The following is an 18099-nucleotide window of genomic DNA, read 5'->3' on the forward strand; positions in this document are numbered from 1 at the left end:
GGGAGGAGTTTCGCACCCCTGCTTATACTTTATATGTGGACTCCAATCACGCTAAAGTCAACTGCAGCTCCATTACTGCGGTGGCGTTGATGCCGATGCCGTTACCTCCCTGTCACACTTAAGTAAAATTTACAAGTGCGACAGAGAGGCAACACGTCGAACGTGGTTCGCGGTAGGCCCTCTGTACCTATCGTTCCTTGATGAAATGTCCTATATTCGCCGCTGCATTAAAGGCCTGGCCAAACAGCCGGCGCGACGCAGCGCCGCGGTCGCGCCGCGCGACCGCGGCACATGCTAACAGGTTACCGACGTCAAACAGACTGCGTCCCGCTGGTATCACGCCCCGCTTCTGTCGCGCCCCGCGCTGCGCGGCCCCTTGCATCCACGCGGCGCGTGCGCAGCGCTGCGCCGCGCGGACGCGGCGGCCCGCCGCGTCGCGCAAGGTCACATCAGTCGGATCGGACGTTAGGCAGCGAGCGGTGCTTGGCTTTGGTTTGGCTTCTCTACACGATGGGTCATCATATTGGCCCACTACGATGCGCCACCAGCGTGTAGATGTTACGCTTATGGCGCGGCGGGATGGCTACGGTCACAGAATAAATAATAGTACCTACTAGGTACAGAAGACTCACTCTCTAACAAAACGCGTCTGTTACGATCAGCACAGATATGTGGCGTATGGCTTTCCCCAAAATTGGGCCGGAACGGATGTACTTTTAGCTACCTGTAGCAAAGCGACGAAATCGCGGAGTGAGCCACACCTGCTACGGTGTCGGTTTTTCGTCCGCACATCAAAGGTAGTGGGCCAGCGATGGTGCGTACACATCTACAAGTGGCCCATTCCATAGTACATGCTCTCAACCATCGCATGGCCTTCTCGCTGGTCCAGCGCTGAGCCATCGTGTGAGGAGACATATCCACTGCATGGCCATCTCGCTGGTTCAGGGCTGGGCCATCGTGTAATGAAGCCAACAAACACCTTCCTTCAAAAATCCTCCTTTCCAAATTTACAATAACCTCTAACCACCCTACCATTTTAAATCTTCTGATGCCGATTTCTCAGAACTTACTTTCGAAAGCCGTATTATTTCTCCCATCACAGGACAGGCTATGCCTTGTGTGGGAGTCAGCATAACTGTGACACTGCAAATTTTCTAATTCAGAAATAAAGAATTTGTATTTGAAATACATATTGCTTTCTATTTGCCGGTAGCTCTTTTGTAGGAAAGAAAGCATTGTAGAAATTGTAAGCGAATCGTCTAGGTTGAAAAGTCAGATTGTAGTAATTTTTGTTGAAATAGCTGCTCCAATTATTGCGATACGTTTGCCGATCTAACCGGTAAGCTTTGGGCCATGGCAAAAAGTTAAGTTTTTGTGTAATGGCTCCTCTACACGATGGGCCAACGCCGGCCAATCCAAGCGACGCATTTATGCGTTAGAGGGAGCAAGTGATATTGCTATCTCATTCTACCGCATGGCTGCGTCCCTTGGATTGGCCGGCGTTGGCCCATCGTGTAGAGGAGCCATAAGATAAGATAGGATAAGATATAGTTTATTTGCGTGAATTATGGTAGCTAACAGATGTTACATAGTTTTTATAGGTCACCTTTCTGTTATTGAAAGAATCTTAAATGTGTCAATAAAGATCATCGATGGTATTGAGGGACGCGTGTTTGGATTTTAAAAATACCTTTCTCGCACCAATATGTACAAGTTCCTATATGAATGAGTACGTATGATAGGTAGGTATCAAAATAGTACGACATTATTATCAGGGACCGAATACCGGTATATTTTTCATACAAATTAACCGGTATTAAATTTCGGTATCTTGGTTGTTTATGTATATTTTTGCACTTAATTTAGCTAATCTGATCAATCATTATCCTTACATAAATACTATTCTATAATATCCAAGAAATAATGTGAAAGCTATGAGATATTTAAATTTTTAGTTATACCGGTAACGGTCCCTGATTATTATGCCTCTTGTCCCAAATATCGACATAACAAAGAAATAAAAATTAATATTAGCCGATAAAATACTTAAGACCTAAGAAATTGGCAATATCCCGTTTATTTATAGGTCGTTTATTAATATAGCGAAAGGACTTTAGTTCAGCGAAAAAAGTTTATACCTTTTTGTAGGCTTTCGTACTGAAAAGGCTATATTCCTCAGTTACTTACCCAGCTTATTTTTAGTATATTAACGACCGGTCTGGCCTAGTGGGTAGTGACCCTGCCTATGAAGCCGATGGTCCCAGGTTCGAATCCTGGTAAGGGCATTTATTTGTATGATGATACAGATGTTTGTTCCTGAGTCATGGTTGTTTTCTATGTATTTTAAGTATTTATATACATATTATATATATATCGTTGTCTGAGTACCCACAACACAAGCCTTCTTGAGCTTACCGTGGGGCTTAGTCAATCAATTTGTGTAAAACATGTCCTTATAATATTTATTTATTTATTTATTTATTTATTAAGGTTCTAATATAAGGCATATTAGACGGTTGGCGAATATTTTGTTTCTTTCAGCCAATGTTTGGATGAGTGATAATAATTTATAATTATTAGGGACAGCAACTAAAATTCAGAGTTGTTTAAACGACTCCCTACTATTTAATTTTATCCACTCAATAATCGCTGGAGTTCAGTTCTAAACTAGGTCATGTAGATATGCTTTACAATTTTATGGCTCCTCTACACGATGGGCCAGCGCCGGCCACCATGCGGTAGAATGAGTTAGCAATATCACTTGCTCCCTCTAACGCATAAATGCGTCCCTTGGAGTGGCCGGCGCTGGCCCATCGCGTAGAAGAGCCATTACATTTCGTTTTGCTTTCACATCACTCGTGACCACGCCGCAAGCAAAGCGCTTAGCATACCGGGAAGCAAAGCTTTATAAACTCAATTTTATCTACCACAAAGTATTTATTTTAAACTGAAAATTATCTTATCAGTAAAGCGAAAGCGATAAAACATAGATATTAAAACCGCTGGAAAGGTTGGTCATATGCGATGTAATATTTGGTTGTAAATGAACGAGTTTACTAAGTTTCGGCAGATTTTGCCGAATCAGTAAATATCTCAATCGTAAAAGTTCATCCAGACAGTCTTTTAAATTCAAGATAATCAAGAATATCTCAGTCTCCTGTGCCTCCAAACATGGTAAAAAGGGGAATCACTATAATCAAGCTCTCCGGTAGTTCCCAGTCTGGCTGACCCGTGCTAAACATCGTATCATTTGACATTTACCGTTACACAAACATAATACATTGCGCTGTATCACAAGCGAATAAAGTCCATTTCAGGTTGACTTCTAATCTATCAAGCGCGAAAATAAATTTGCAACATTTTACCAATATAAGGCTCGGTGTTCGATCATCATTCACTTGTCAATCGTGAGAACGTCACGTTCAAGAGAATTTGAAATTCGAATATTCAAATTTCATAATGAATTTCGTTCGTATTTTGTTTTTCTTGTTCGCCGTGCTGACTCTGAGCGCCGTGTCAGGAGCGCCCAACCCTCGCTGGAACCCGTTAAAAAAAATTGTATGTACTTTTTGTTGTTTATTGCTGCACTGTTTATCTGATATACACTATGAAATTTAATTGGTGATCAGGAACCAATTTTTCTAATTCAGTCATCGATGGTAATCATATTTAACTATGAAACCAACCCCGAAATCGCGAAAATATAATTAACTCTCTCATAGAAAATATCAACATCGGACCAGCCCAAATGTATGGAACAGGCACTTTTTTTTTTGTGATTTCGAGGTTGGTCTCATAGTTAAATGTGATCGCCATCGATGACTGAATTAGAAATATTGGTTCCTGATCACCGATTACATTTCTTGGTGTAACCAATTTGTTAGTCAGTAAGAACCAGGAAAACTATACTCATCCTATTCTTTTGGGTGCTAGTACTAGTGTAAAACAAAGATAGTATGATTCTCTGTCTATGATTGAAATAAAAGCTTCTCTAAGACGACTTTGTATAATTATTTTGTTACAGGATAGAGTGGGACAAAGCATCCGTCACGGCGTTGGTCAAGCCGCCACCGCCATTGCTAAAGGATAAAATAAATAAGTACCTACCTAGTATTTTGTGCAACAGGTACATAATAAGAGTTCTTTTGTAAAGACAGGCCCGGGAATTTTTAAACCTAATTATGTACCGTTGAAACTTAAAATGATAAATAAAATCAAAGTAAATATACGCTTTAATTTTTATTATCTATGGTTATGATTTCCTGTTATCCCTCATCAGGGACATAGGGCAATCAGATGGGATTACCATTCCTCACGGTCCAGCGCGGCCTCCTCCAGCTCCGTCCAGCCGAGGCCAACTGGTGCAGCCTCTTTTTCCACTGTGCGCCTCCAGGTGGTACGTGGGCGACCTTGCCCCATTTTACCCGGAAATTTTCCAAGTCAGCCGTGTATTGGATATTGGATAGGTGGTTGTTTGGCCTTCGTAAAACATGTGTCTTTTCCAGCGCTATTTCCGCAGATGTATCTCCTTAGGTAAAGGGTTTTTTGACCTGTCAATTCCCATAATTTAGTGCTAGAGATTTCCCGTGGCCAGTAGACGTAGTAAGTAAAATTAATTATTTTATAGATTATTAGTCGTTGTCGGAATAAAGTGCTTGGGTTAGTTGGGTCAAAAATTTCAATTATAGATTAAGTTTTATTCTATAACAGCATTCGTGACCACGAGAACAGTAAAGCGCTTAGGATACCGGGCAGCAAAGCTTTATAAACTCAAATTTATCTACGATAAAGTATATTCGTACATACATACATACAAAACTACGTGCAGATAAAAATTGTGAAAAGGTTGGCCATCTGCGATATAATATTTGATTGTACATTTTGCAGGTGACGTTTTAAAATTCTGAGGAAATTAAAACGATTAGAAGAATTAAGACGAGAGAGCGACGAGTCCGCTAAACTAACTTTGCATTGACGTACAAAGTGAGGGCATCTTATTTTTTAAGAAATTTGACATTAATAATGACTTCACCACACTTTATCATTATAAAAATGCCATTTCGCTGGCTCAATATTACAAAGTTCCATGTTACATTTTCAAGATAGTTGAAATTCGACTTAATGTCACTATGATAATGTTCGAATTTCAGTTCGATAAAAGTGAAACATAGAACCCAGTAATATTGGGCCAGCGATTTATTATTACCCGATTGGGAATGAGGGATAAGTAGTAATATTTTTTCCTGAGTAAATGAGTTTGAACTTAATGTTTGTGATAAGCACTTCTCCTTACAAAAACTACCTTTTAATATAATATGATGTGAGTGAGAACAACTGAGTTGCTATTAAAATCGTACAGGGGCTAAAACTATGATACTGTATTACCTATAGTTAAGTAGTAAGAAAAAAAAAACGGCCACTTGCGAGTCGGACTCGCGCACGAAGGGTTCCGTACCATTACGCAAAAATCACGTTCGTTGTATGGGAGCCCCACTTAAATATTTATTTTATTCTGTTTTTAGTACTTGTTGTAATAGCGGCAACAGATATACATCATCTGTGAAAATTTTTACAGTCTGATAGTTTTCACGGTTTATGAGATACAACCTGGTGACAGACAGAGAGACGGACAGTGGAGGTGCAGTCCTAGTAATAGGGTCTCGTTTTTGCCCTTTGGGTACGGAACCCTAAAAAAACTTAAAAGGGCCGACTTTTATTTTGTTATCGAAAAAGTTTTTTCGTCGCATTTCGATAAAATTTGGTGGGTAGATAGAGTCCCCTATTCTGTACTATATAAGCGCAACTTCACAGTATGTCTTAAAAAATCTTCCTCTGTGTTACGAAAATGTATGGTATTTGAACCACTGAACCGATTTATATAAAATTTGGTATAGAAATAGTTTGAGGCCCGAGAAAGGACATAATCTTTATAAATCATCATCATTTCACGCAAAAAATGTCGCGAACAGAAACTAGTAATAGTACATTACGAATATTACGATACACGTGCGAAAAATAGGAAATTCGCACATGTATCGTACAACGTTTTACAGTACCTACATATGGCCCTTTCAATTTTCGACATACTTAGTTACTGTGCTAATTATCGCACTAGTGCGGTAAAGTAGCACCATATGTACCTACTGTAAGGACAGGTATATTTTAATATTATACACAATACTGCCGTGCAGTACTTAAACAACAGTAAGTGCTACTTTTGCGATTTTTTATTTTTTCTTGATCTTGGACCACCATGTCAAGACGCACACATGTACATATACAGTGTATAGTCCACGTGCGATTATGATAATGGGAACATAAATATAAATCGAAGCATCCATGTACAGTAAATCATAAGAATTTAGTAAATTATTGAGGTAAAACTAACTAAACTGCAGTAATAAAGTTGTCGGCTGTGAATTTTGAGAATTTACTGATTAAAATACAGTAAAGGTCTCACGTTAATCCTATATTAACAAGTAAAGTGAAGTTAATACTTACGCCAAAAACTGTTTAAAATGCAGTACAATATAAATGTTCTAAAATATTTGTACTGTGTTTGAAATGTTATTGATTTTTCACCATAATTACTAATTAAAATGCAGTAAACTAAGCTCACTTACTGTGATTTAAACTGTCGTTTCGCTATTTTCAAATGTATTTACTGCCTGAGACCTGAGAGATTTAACTAGCTTTCAAGTGTCGTTTCATTTAGATAGATTAACCACATTGTGGGACAAACGTTAAATAATATTGATACCATTGATAAAATGCGGTGCTGTCGATCGTCCTACAAGTTGTCAAACACGGTCCTTAATAATCCCCTATCCTCTTAAGGCCCAAGGCCCTACCTATAACACTTATTCAGTTCGATGAAATTTAAATCATATCCGATTGGGACAGAGTCGTTCAATTTTCATTTTTTTTGTAATAATGGATATTCTTGTATAAATGTATGTGAAAGTTTTTTATTACTAGTATTTTTATTCAGTAGCCTTACCACGACTTTGACACTGACATATTCGCTAGCGTCTGCGTAACTTACTTTCTATACAACATCGCAGGTATGAACGAGATGTATTGTTGGAAAGTTATGCACGGGCTAGCAAATATGTCAGTATCACATCAGTGTCAACTTCGTGGTAAGACTACAGCATGTAAACGAGAAGATAAAGATCTCATTTTTATTGAATTTGTATGTGACATAGTCACAAGTTAGATTAAATTAATCTGTAGGTATTGATTATAAAGATTGAGTGCCATGGAAAAAGTCTGATTTTTATGATAGGTACTCTACGGGTTACTACTACTAATTCAAACTACATAGTAAGAGATAGTTATTTTTTTTTTATGATTGATGTGATTCTTTTTAATATACATTCGTGTATTTTTATAAACATACCTTATTTGTACCACGACGTGTTGGTATCTCGAAGAACTCAATCAATATATTATATACTAAGTAAACTACAGTAAATAGTTACGAATACTGTACTTTAGCTTGCAATTCATTCAAGTAGCTATTAGTGTACAAGGGTTCTTAACAGTAATCCGCTTTTTTACTGCACTTTATTCTGCATTTATTGTGTTTTTACTTCTTTCCAAGGGTACAGTAAAACTGTAAAATTTTGAAAAATAACAATAATTTATTCAATAATTGTTAAAATAAAAAAGTGTTGACGTATTCGTATTTCATGTATTCCATGCTATATTTTGGCATTCAAGCATTTGTAAATAATCATCGAGGCCACCAAAAAAAAAACGGTTTCAAAGGGTTTTTTGCATTTTTTCTCGAAACTCACTTTTTTGCACTTACTGTTGTTTAAGTATTGCACGGCATATTTACCTAGGATATTTACCAGTCGCTTTTCGGTGAAGGAAAACATCGTGAGGAAACCGGCTAATCCCTATAAGGCCTACTTTACCCTCTGGGTTGGAAGGTCAGATGGCAGTCGCTTTCGTAAAAAGTAGTGCCTACGCCAATTCTTCGGATTAGTTGCCAAGCGGACCCCCGGCTCCCATGAGCCGTGGCAGAAAATTCCGGGACAAGGCGAGGAAGACGATGATGACATTGATGACACAATACATTAGAACTGCTAAGAATAAGTATTACATTTACTTATACAAGAAAAAAACAAGACATCATCATAATAATATTTAATTTCATTATAAAACCTTAACACGACATTGTAAGTAATCTACGTTTTGGGCTCAGAAAAACGTAAAGTACAAACAATAACATTTACATATGTACAAACTATACAATTATTCACATAGATTACAGTTTCACTTAACACAACATAACATAGAAAGGAACTTTGTACACCTTAACTAGAAGAGTTCGAATTGATAAGCATTTTAAATGCTTTGCATTTCAATGCTGCTATGCTCATGCTATTTGCAGCAGCTTTTTAGTCAGAAAATTTGAGAGCAGTGCGACGTCTTCGTGTTGGTCGTTACAGTCTGCTCGAGCTGGGCTAACGCCGTCAACTCTGTATCTATCTTCCTCTTCCGACTTCGATCCTTCTTCTGCCCTTTCTTCCGACAGCAGCAAAGAATCTCCTCAAACTCCTTCCTAAAATTATCATTCAGCCATCCGTATAGCAGCGGATTAGACACGGCACTCGACATACCAATAATATGACAGATAGCGTATGTTATTATCATTTGATCCTCTCCCAAGATAGGTTCTTTGGAGAAATCCGCTGCCAGGTTGAAAACATTCAGTGGCAGCCAGCTTATAACGTAGGTAACTGCAATAGCTATCAAGATAGTTGGAGTTTTTCTAGTAGTTCGTCTTCTTCCTCTAAGTCTTCTATGAATTTGAATATGCGCTATAACTACGACTAGAACTGGGAGGAGATATTGGAATATGAGGCTAAAGAGCGAGTACATGGCCCGTCCGTTGGCGATGGGCCAATCCTCGATGCAGAAGCTTAAGGAGTCCATGCCAATGAGACCGATGTTGTGGGTCTTGAGGTTTCTGAACATGTAGAGGGGTGAAGCGAGGAAGAAGGCGATAAGCCAGATGCAGAACATGATGATGAGGACGCCCATGGTCTGGAGGCCTTGCCTTGTGGGGTACACGATCAGCTGTGAACAAAGGGAACATGTTAATAAACAGCAGACTCAGTGTAAGGCCTGAGTGGACGCTCGAGTTGAGCGTGCAGCGGGGCGGGGCGTGCGGCGTGTATGTTAAACAAATGCAAACGTATAGGAGCGGCCTAGGTGCGCGCTGCTCAAATCACTTGTGAGCCCGACGCCACGCTGCACGCCCAGCCGAACGCTCCGCTTCGAGCGTACTCAGGCCTTATACTTATAGTTATGGGACCAACGAACGAGGATAGGGACATATTTTGTTACTATCGTAAGTATTACGTGCGCAATGAGTTTCTTGAGCAGGTAGATCTTTTCGGGGTTATGTAGTTTTTGACGTTCAGTGCGTTGGAGGTGCGTTGTAATATGTCCTACTTGAATTATAAAGGTTTTAAATTTATTTTTAGAGTTTTAATAACAAAACTTCCGTGAGACACAGACATAGCTAGGTATTAAATATACAGCGGAACCTCGATAGCACGAATCTCAATGGAAACGCCAAAAACTTCGTGTTAACAGGGTTTCGTCTTATAGAGGGCATCGACTTAGGGAGGGTCTTGTAGGTTTTTGTTCGTCTTTAAAGAGGTTTCGAGTTACAGGTAAAACGCATGAAAAATTCGTGTTAGAGAAGTAATTATAGAAACGCAGACTGTTCTTATTATATTTTTCGAGTTACTGAGGTTCGTTAGTAAATAACTTCGCGTTATAGTGGTGGTAAAACAATACGACTATTTTTTCGAGTTGTAGAGGTCAAAGGGTCTAGCAGGCTAAGCGAACAAGAAGTGCCCCCAACGACGGATTTGGTCATTCTTTCAGGTGGTGTACTGGCAGGTCCTAAGAACACTCTATGCTTAATATCAGTCCTCGATCTTCTTTTTTTTTCGAGTTATTTAGAATGATGTATTAATCAGCGTATCATTGAAAGTGTCATATTTTGTAAACTGTTCAAGTTAGATTAACGAAACAAAATTATATTTGACAGTAATAAAATAGACTACAAAATACATATTTTTAACCTGCATCATATCCTTATACTTCATTATAAAAACATTCTTTTTCTTCAAATTTTATTTTTATTTTCGCGGAGAAATGTTATTTTTACCTACAAAAAAATATGCATGAGTAGCCACTAATACCCACTAGATATATATATAAAAAATTGTATAAATCTTCGTGTGTCACGTAATAAAAAAAAATCGTATAAGTAGTTACTAGCATATATAAATAAAGTACCAGTGCAGTGTGAAGATAAGTTAGAAACGTCGGAATTTAAGGTAAAAACAATGAAATTATATCGCGGTAGTCCCGTTTGTGTATTTAAATACATAAACTCCTGTTTTAGTTTAAATACAAATCAACTAATGCAAAATGCTTTATCCCCAATTTCTTAAAATTTTCCACTCTCCTTGAAAACAAGAAAAAGCAATTAATTAAAAAGTAATTACTTTTGAGATACATCCTGTTTGAGAGCACTACAGCTGATGTATTTTTCGGACGGCACTTTTATTTTTATTTAAAAAAAAAGACCGGACGGAAGCTGGTCAGTCCTTACGAACCGTGAAATCGAAAACTTAGTGGCTGAACCTAACATCATGGGAGAGACTAAAGCTCACAGACTCCGTTGGTTGGGCCACCTTGAGAGAATGGATGAAGATCGGAACGTGAAAAGAGCATACCTGGGCCGTCCAGCAGGAAGACGTCCTATCGGACGCCCCAGATATCGCTGGTGCGACATGGTGGAGGCGGACCTGCGCGAACTTCGAGTCAGCAATTGGCGAGAGGTCGCACAGGACCGAGAAAAGTGGCGCTGTCTTGTGTCGGAGGCCAAGTCTCATTTTGGGTCGCTGAGCCAACGGAGTGAGTGTGTGTGTGTGTACTTTTATTTCGAGTACTCTTGTCTCTGTTATTAAACTTAAGTGCTCAAGCCAAATTTAGTAAATGGACATTCGAAGTGGCAGGAAGTGGCAGTTCACGGACATTGTGATTATGCCTACCCTAATGCGCAGAAAAACCGTTATTTATTTTTATTTAAATTATGTTTCAGGCACTAAGAACAATAACATTACAAACATTATCTTCTAGACTGACACACATGTCGCGCGAGTGACTTAAACGAGTCTAAACCGTAAAAGTATTCAATGTTAGTATGTCTCACAACAGTTTAAATTCGATCTTCTAGACTGTACATTTTACAACGTTAAAATTTTTTTTTTTGTTGCATTAAATTTGATACTTAATGCAACGACCTAGAATATAATTTAATCCAAATCCAATCAAAACTTTTATCGACCAATCACAACTTTTTTAATAGTGGGAAATGTTTGTTTGTTCATTGGTAATATTCATAGCTGCGGCCAGGGTATCGTATTTAATGGAGAAAGGATAATAATGTGTCAGATAAGTGTCAATCATGTGAACCGTTACTCGAACTGTTACTCGAACCGCTATTCGAAATAATTATTTACAATTGGATGAGTTTTCGAATTTACTTTCGAGTACTTGACTGGCTAATTCTAATAGGTACAGACGTAGTGCATAATTGTTTTGCTTCGTATTTTTTCGGAAATGTTCGTATTTGTCATGCTAATTCAATCAACCTCAGTACTTTTTGTACCTACCAAGATTGACTGAAATAGCAAGACACGTTCGTACGTTTCCGTGAAAATACGAAGGAAAATAATTATGCACTACATCTGCAGTTTAACACTTTAAACTCTCGCGTTTTGTACACATATCTCTACATATCTAATCGTATCTCGTGAGAGAGGCGATTGAAATTAAAAAACACCCTAAAAATTTCAATCGTGAGGACGGGTACAAATTATCGTCTACTTGGGGACCAGTGATTCAAATGTTGAAACCAGCGGATATATCTTCGGACCAGTGTACGGATACTGTGAGTGTTGCGTGTCGTGCCGTGGACAATAAACATTAAACTTTAACGGGTAGCTGCAATTTCTTTGTCTACCCCGAACATTTTTATAAACTAATTTCGGGTAGTTTAGTGGTGTTTTATTAATATCTCCGTTGACATTTGTTGGGACGTCAGTCTTTCCGTGACCACAGCTGGTGCAACTCAGCTGAAACGTCGGAATTAAAGGTAAAAACAATGAAATTATATCGCGGTAGACCCGTTTGTGTAATTAAATATCTGCAGTTAACTATTACCCATGTCTCCCCTTTGCTTGAAATATGGAATAAAAAACCGACCAAGTGCGAGCCGGACTCGCGTTCCAAGGGTTCCGTACATTACACAATTTTTAACAATGTATTTTTTTATGTGAAACGTGAGTGAAATGTCTTTAAAAATCCGTAGAGGTTGGATTAAAAACTACGTATGTAATTAAGTCTGACTCACGCTTGACTGCACATTTCTAATAGGCCTATTTTGTGTATTTTTTTCAACATATATTAGACCCATTACTTTCGGAGATAAAGGGGGGGGGGGAATGGTCATATTTTGCATATTTTCTTAAATTACTTCTAAACTATTTATCTTAAAATCATAAAAAATATATTTTTGAGATTCTCACAATGAGCTCTTTCATTTGATATATAACACGATATAGTTTGCAAAACTTTGTTTTTTAACTGTCTCATTTACCCCCCAAAAGTGCCCCCTATGTTTAAAATTCATTGATTTACGTTACATGTCCATCTTTGGGTCACAGACTTACATACGTGTACCAGATTTCAACTTAATTGGTTCAGTAGTTTCGGAGAAAATAGGCCGTGACAGACGGACAGCCAGACACACGAGTGATCCTATAAGGGTTCCGTTTTTTCCTGTTGAGGCACGGAACCCTAAAAATTGGCAACTATTGTGACAGTGTCCACAAAAACCACTAAAAACACTTGGAAAACCAGCTTACGGCCCGCCTGATGCTTTTGCGTGCCTACAAAGCTCATTTCTGGACCTTCGTCGGTCTGCCAACGCGTGCTCTTGTTGAAGCTCCTTAAATAGTACTACTAGTGTAAATTTCATTCAATAGCCTGACGTGACGCACGCGTTTGCGTTAAGTCTCATTTGTATGGGATTTTGAAAGCGTACCTACGCTACATCACGTCATGCTATCAAATAAAATGTACACTAGGGGTTCTGTATAATTTTGTTATCCTAACCAATTCCAGTAGTATTCCACTAAACCGACGAATATTATCAAAGAGAATTTGAAATAGAGAAATATTGTCAAAGTAAATTATGTAGTCAGTACATTTACTGCCACCTTTCGACACAAATGATTAACAGTTTTAGAACGCCATTTGACTTCGATCCTTATTTTTGCACTGATATGTGTAAAATTTGTTAAATGTCAAAAAAGTATCGCCATCCACTCGAGAGTAGGCCAAAGGTATGGCGCCATCACAAAGATAGCACCATACCTTTGGCATATCCTCAACTAGATGGCGATACTTTATGACATTTTACAAATTTAAAAAATAAGGATCTAAGTCAAATGGCGTTCTAAAAGTGTTAATCATTTGTGTCGAAAGATGGCAGTAAATGTACTGACTACATAATTTACTTTGACAATATTCCTCTACACTGATTTTCTTTCTTTCACGATTATTAAACATTATCAAACTGCACAACGGGGGCACAACGTATAAAACGCGATTAAGTCCCGTTGTGCAGTTTGATAATATTCCTCTAGTTTAAATGCTCTTTGATATTATTAACCATGTAATGTTTTATAGGCGGCACGCTATCTTCATATTAAGTGGTTTTATCTCTAGTGTGTAGGTATTTGTTCATTACGCCAAACTCTCCATGATAAACTGATAAATGGAGTCCATACAAAATCAATATGTGTAAGCTGCAGACGATCTCCTGTAGATTGCGCAATAAAAACCAACATACATAGATTTAAAACAAACAACATGTAATTTGGTAGAATGGACCATTTGGTAAAGTGGACATTTTGGTTGAGTGGCTGATTTCAGCCAAAGAAAACGAACAGCTAACCAGGACGATTTGATAGAGAAGACATTTTAAAGTGGACATTTTGATACAGCGGACATTCTCAGACAGTCTATTACAGTGGACTGACAGGGTAGACATTCTGGTACAGTGGACGTTCTGACATAGTGGACGCCTTGACACAGTGTACGGTTTGACACGGTAGACATTGTGGACCCAAAGGCTTTTAAGTATTGCACTCACAGAAATTTTGATACGTAGTGACCCGTGTTTATTTCCCTCGATTGTACCTCCTTTATAGAACTTATTTACTTAGTTGCATCCCGAATAATTTTATTCATGAATGCTACAACAATATTTTGGACTCTTTAGTATTCAATTTAAATCTATAAGTATACCTACCTATTTTTAATTTCAGCGCAGTCGTTAAAGTGGGCGCCAACTTTTACGACTACTCATTTGAATACTTATTTGAGATGCGTAGGTATGTCAAATGAGTATTAAAACTCTTTTACTTTTTTTAAATTTTGTTGCTGCAAATGTATTAAATGCTCGATATGAAAAAGAAAAGCGATGACAGCGCATATCGCGAACAAAACAAAAATGTAAACTTTAATGGGCCCAAATTCATACAAACTACTAATTATTGTCATAAAAGAATTTTAAGTTGTAGTGCCCTTGCCTTTGGTACCTATGAAAGCAAAAAAATCTAATTACTGATTACTAAGAGAGTTATTTTATATCACAGTATATAATTATTTTATTATATTATAATTATGCCATAAAAACATAAATCAGAATGATGAGCTAAGCTAAGTATGAATCCTGCACGGGCACATTTAGTTATTTGACAATTCTCTCGCGCGGCTGAGAGAAACAATCGTACACAGGCAATATGCTCTATCTACATGTAAGTGATCTTGTAACCACTTAGTTACTGGTGCCCTTGAGGTGTATCGCTGAATTCCATGTTTATATCTAGAGTAGCAGCCAATTGTTTTATACGAGATAGGCCACTGGTACTAATTGTCAGTGAGTCAATGTTAACATGTTACAATGTTTACACATGTAGTGCATAATTATTTTCGTTCGTATTTTCACGGAAACGTACGAAGGTGTCTTGCTATTTCAGTCAGTCTCGGTACAAAAAGTACTGAGGTTGATTGAAGTAGCATGACAAATACGAACGTTTGTGAGAAAATACGAAGGAAAACAATTATGCACTACCTACATCTGTACTAGTATCTGTGCGGATAGTAAGGAGTCGTGTAATTTTAAGGGAATCAATAGATTTTATGACTCGTAGGTCATATAAACGGCTGCAAAAAGCGGCCTCTCGGCCCGATTCGAACTTTAAGATACCTACGTCAATTCATAGATCTGAAACGATATGGATTAGATGTATCAGTGTCAAAAGTGACTTTTTTGTTTGAAGAAGCGTCTTAAAATTCGAATCGGGCAGTCATCTCTGGACCACCCTTTAGGTTAGGGACGACATAATACACAGTTTTATTTTTAATCATTCATAGTAAAATTCATAATCATACTTAAATATTTAAACAATTATTCATACTTTGTGTATTTGCTGTATGTATGATTTAAATTACCGTATAACGGGGTGGCTGTAGGAAAATTTGGGGTTACTTTGATAGTTTTAAAACGGCCATAAAATTATCATTATTCATTATTTACTGCAACTATTCGTGTTACTAGTTAAAGGTTAAAGTAAGTACTATAATATATTATTATGTATTGATGTTCACTTACCTACTGTGAATAATACGGTAGAAATAATCATCAAAATAAGGAAAAGCTTTGAGAAAGTCACAATTCAAATCAAATTGGGCGAATAAAAACGCTGTATATTTCGCCTGAACCCTCCGAATCCCTACCGATTTATTTCAACTGAAATATTATTCCTTTAAATATTATTTTCCAAACGAGGCTGATTAAATATGAACCTTAAACATAAAAGTATAGAACTCAATATCGAAACGTAAATGAACGTACCGATGCTCTATACTTTTTAAGCATTTTATTTGGAATATTTGGACTTCATTCCAAATTCCTTCTGATTTTTCGTATGATAGGCTCGCTCTTAGAGGAAATAACCAAACGGAGACGCCAATTTTTGCGGGGGAGGGGCACGTCAAATGTATACGTAACGTAAAAATAGCCAATATAGCCATGTCAGATAAACGTCAGTCCATACAATGTATTCATACACCATTAGTCGCCTGTTTTCGTCAGATATTTCGCCTGTTAATGGCTACTCCGTTTGGTTATATCCTCCAAGGGCTCGCTTTATCTAAAAAACCGGGCAAGTGCGAGTCGGACTCGCGCACGAAGGGTTCCGTACCATAATGCAAAAAAAAAACGAAAAAAGAAGCAAAAAAAAACGGTCACCCATCCAAGTACTGACCACTCCCGACGTTGTTTAACTTTGGTCAAAAATCACGTTTGTTGTATGGGAGCCTCATTTAAATCTTTATTTTATTCTGTTTTTAGTATTTGTTGTTATAGCGGCAACAGAAATACATCATCTGTGAAAATTTCAACTGTCTAGCTATCACGGTTCGTGAGATACAGCCTGGTGACAGACAGACGGACGGACGGACAGCGAAGTCTTAGTAATAGGGTCCCGTTTTACCCTTTGGGTACGGAACCCTAAAAAGAACCAAAGTCAGTTTCTCATTGGTAATGGTAATCTTGGTAATCTCATATGAAATGGTGTAAAAAAAAATAATTTAAAATATTGAGTCATAATTTTTCCACCAAAATAATAACTTGTATATCATTAAATTTTGAAATAAATCGTCGTAGACAACATGCCAATCGCTAACGCTACGTAGCGAACGAAACGCAACTGTTAACTGCAAACTGTAACACTGATATCTTAGAGAATATAACCAAACGGAGTGGTCATTAACAGGTGTTCCCCTCTGTCGAAAATAGGCGGCCAATGGTCAACCACATGTATGGACTGACGTTTATCTGACATGGCTATTTTGACGTTACGTATACATTTGATGTGCCCCTCCCCCGTAAAAAACGGCAGACTATTTTGTACCGAAAATTATAGACATGGTGTCTCCGTTTGGTTATATCCTCTAAGACTGATATGGAAGAGTGATAGAGAGACACACGGCTCGATTCGATTCGGCTCGATTTGACTTAGATATCCAAGTCACATCTAGTCGATATCTAATGTAGATCTAGTTGATCTCTAAATCGTCTCAAGATCTTGTGATTATCTCAAAATCCGAATAGGCCTGACAAAGCGATTCGATGGCGAAGCGCAAGCGATCGTCACCTTAGCTAGGCCGCCTGAGCGGGTGCACGGATTGGGTGAAATCCGGCGCAAGCGTCCGCGCTATTTTGTAGCGAGTGTTGCTCTTAGAATATTATTTTTCGTTCATCCGCTCTGTGCACCCGCGCAAGACAGCGGAGGTACTTATAAAACGTTGACAGTCATAAAACCTGCTTAAAAAGCAAAATGGCAATTTTTTGTTTAACATTAATCTATTATGCTTCAGAACGTATCGGTTTGAATACCAAAGCTATTGATCTTGAGTTATATTTAGGCAGTGTTTAGATTCACCTTTCGTTAGAAGTTTCTGATATTCGCCGTTGTTTAAGAATTCACGTCGCTACAAACGTACGTAAATCTGTTATGATAGACCCATTACAATCACATTTAGCCTCAACTACAAGATGGAACATTAAGGACGATTCATGCTAGAACAGTCCGGGACCGGGCTGACACACAAATAACCAATTGGTGATCACGTGATGCTTTCTATAGAAAACTGAAGTGTCGGACACTTTTATTTTATTGTATGAATAATGCCATCCATTATAATAATATACTTTCTGATGATGCTTGGGCACAATGGGTACCTGTTACGACACTACTAATCTATCAAAAACATCATAGAAGGAAGAGTTGAAGCAGAGAGAAAGAAGGGAAGATCAAGGAGATCGCACATGAATCAAATAAAGAAAATATTATGTCGCGTCGTATCAGGCTGTCAAAGTGAAGGCAGAAAACCGCCAAACATGGAAATTGCTCCACCGACAAG

At 38.0% G+C, this 18099-nt stretch overlaps 1 protein-coding gene across 1 annotated transcript in view; it reads right to left on the reverse strand.

The window, feature by feature from the left end:
- Positions 1 to 8142: 8142 nt before the first annotated feature.
- Positions 8143 to 18099, reverse strand: part of LOC134801037 (neuropeptide F receptor) — a 128574-nt gene continuing 118617 nt past the window's right edge. Inside the window, exon 4 of the mRNA XM_063773550.1 lies at positions 8143 to 9093. Within this exon, the coding sequence (XP_063629620.1) occupies positions 8416 to 9093 (678 nt within the window). The 3' untranslated portion in view covers positions 8143 to 8415. The remainder of the gene's footprint in view (positions 9094 to 18099) is intronic.

The sequence above is a fragment of the Cydia splendana genome, chromosome 21, assembly GCF_910591565.1.
Source record: "Cydia splendana chromosome 21, ilCydSple1.2, whole genome shotgun sequence".
Classification (NCBI taxonomy): domain Eukaryota; kingdom Metazoa; phylum Arthropoda; class Insecta; order Lepidoptera; family Tortricidae; genus Cydia; species Cydia splendana.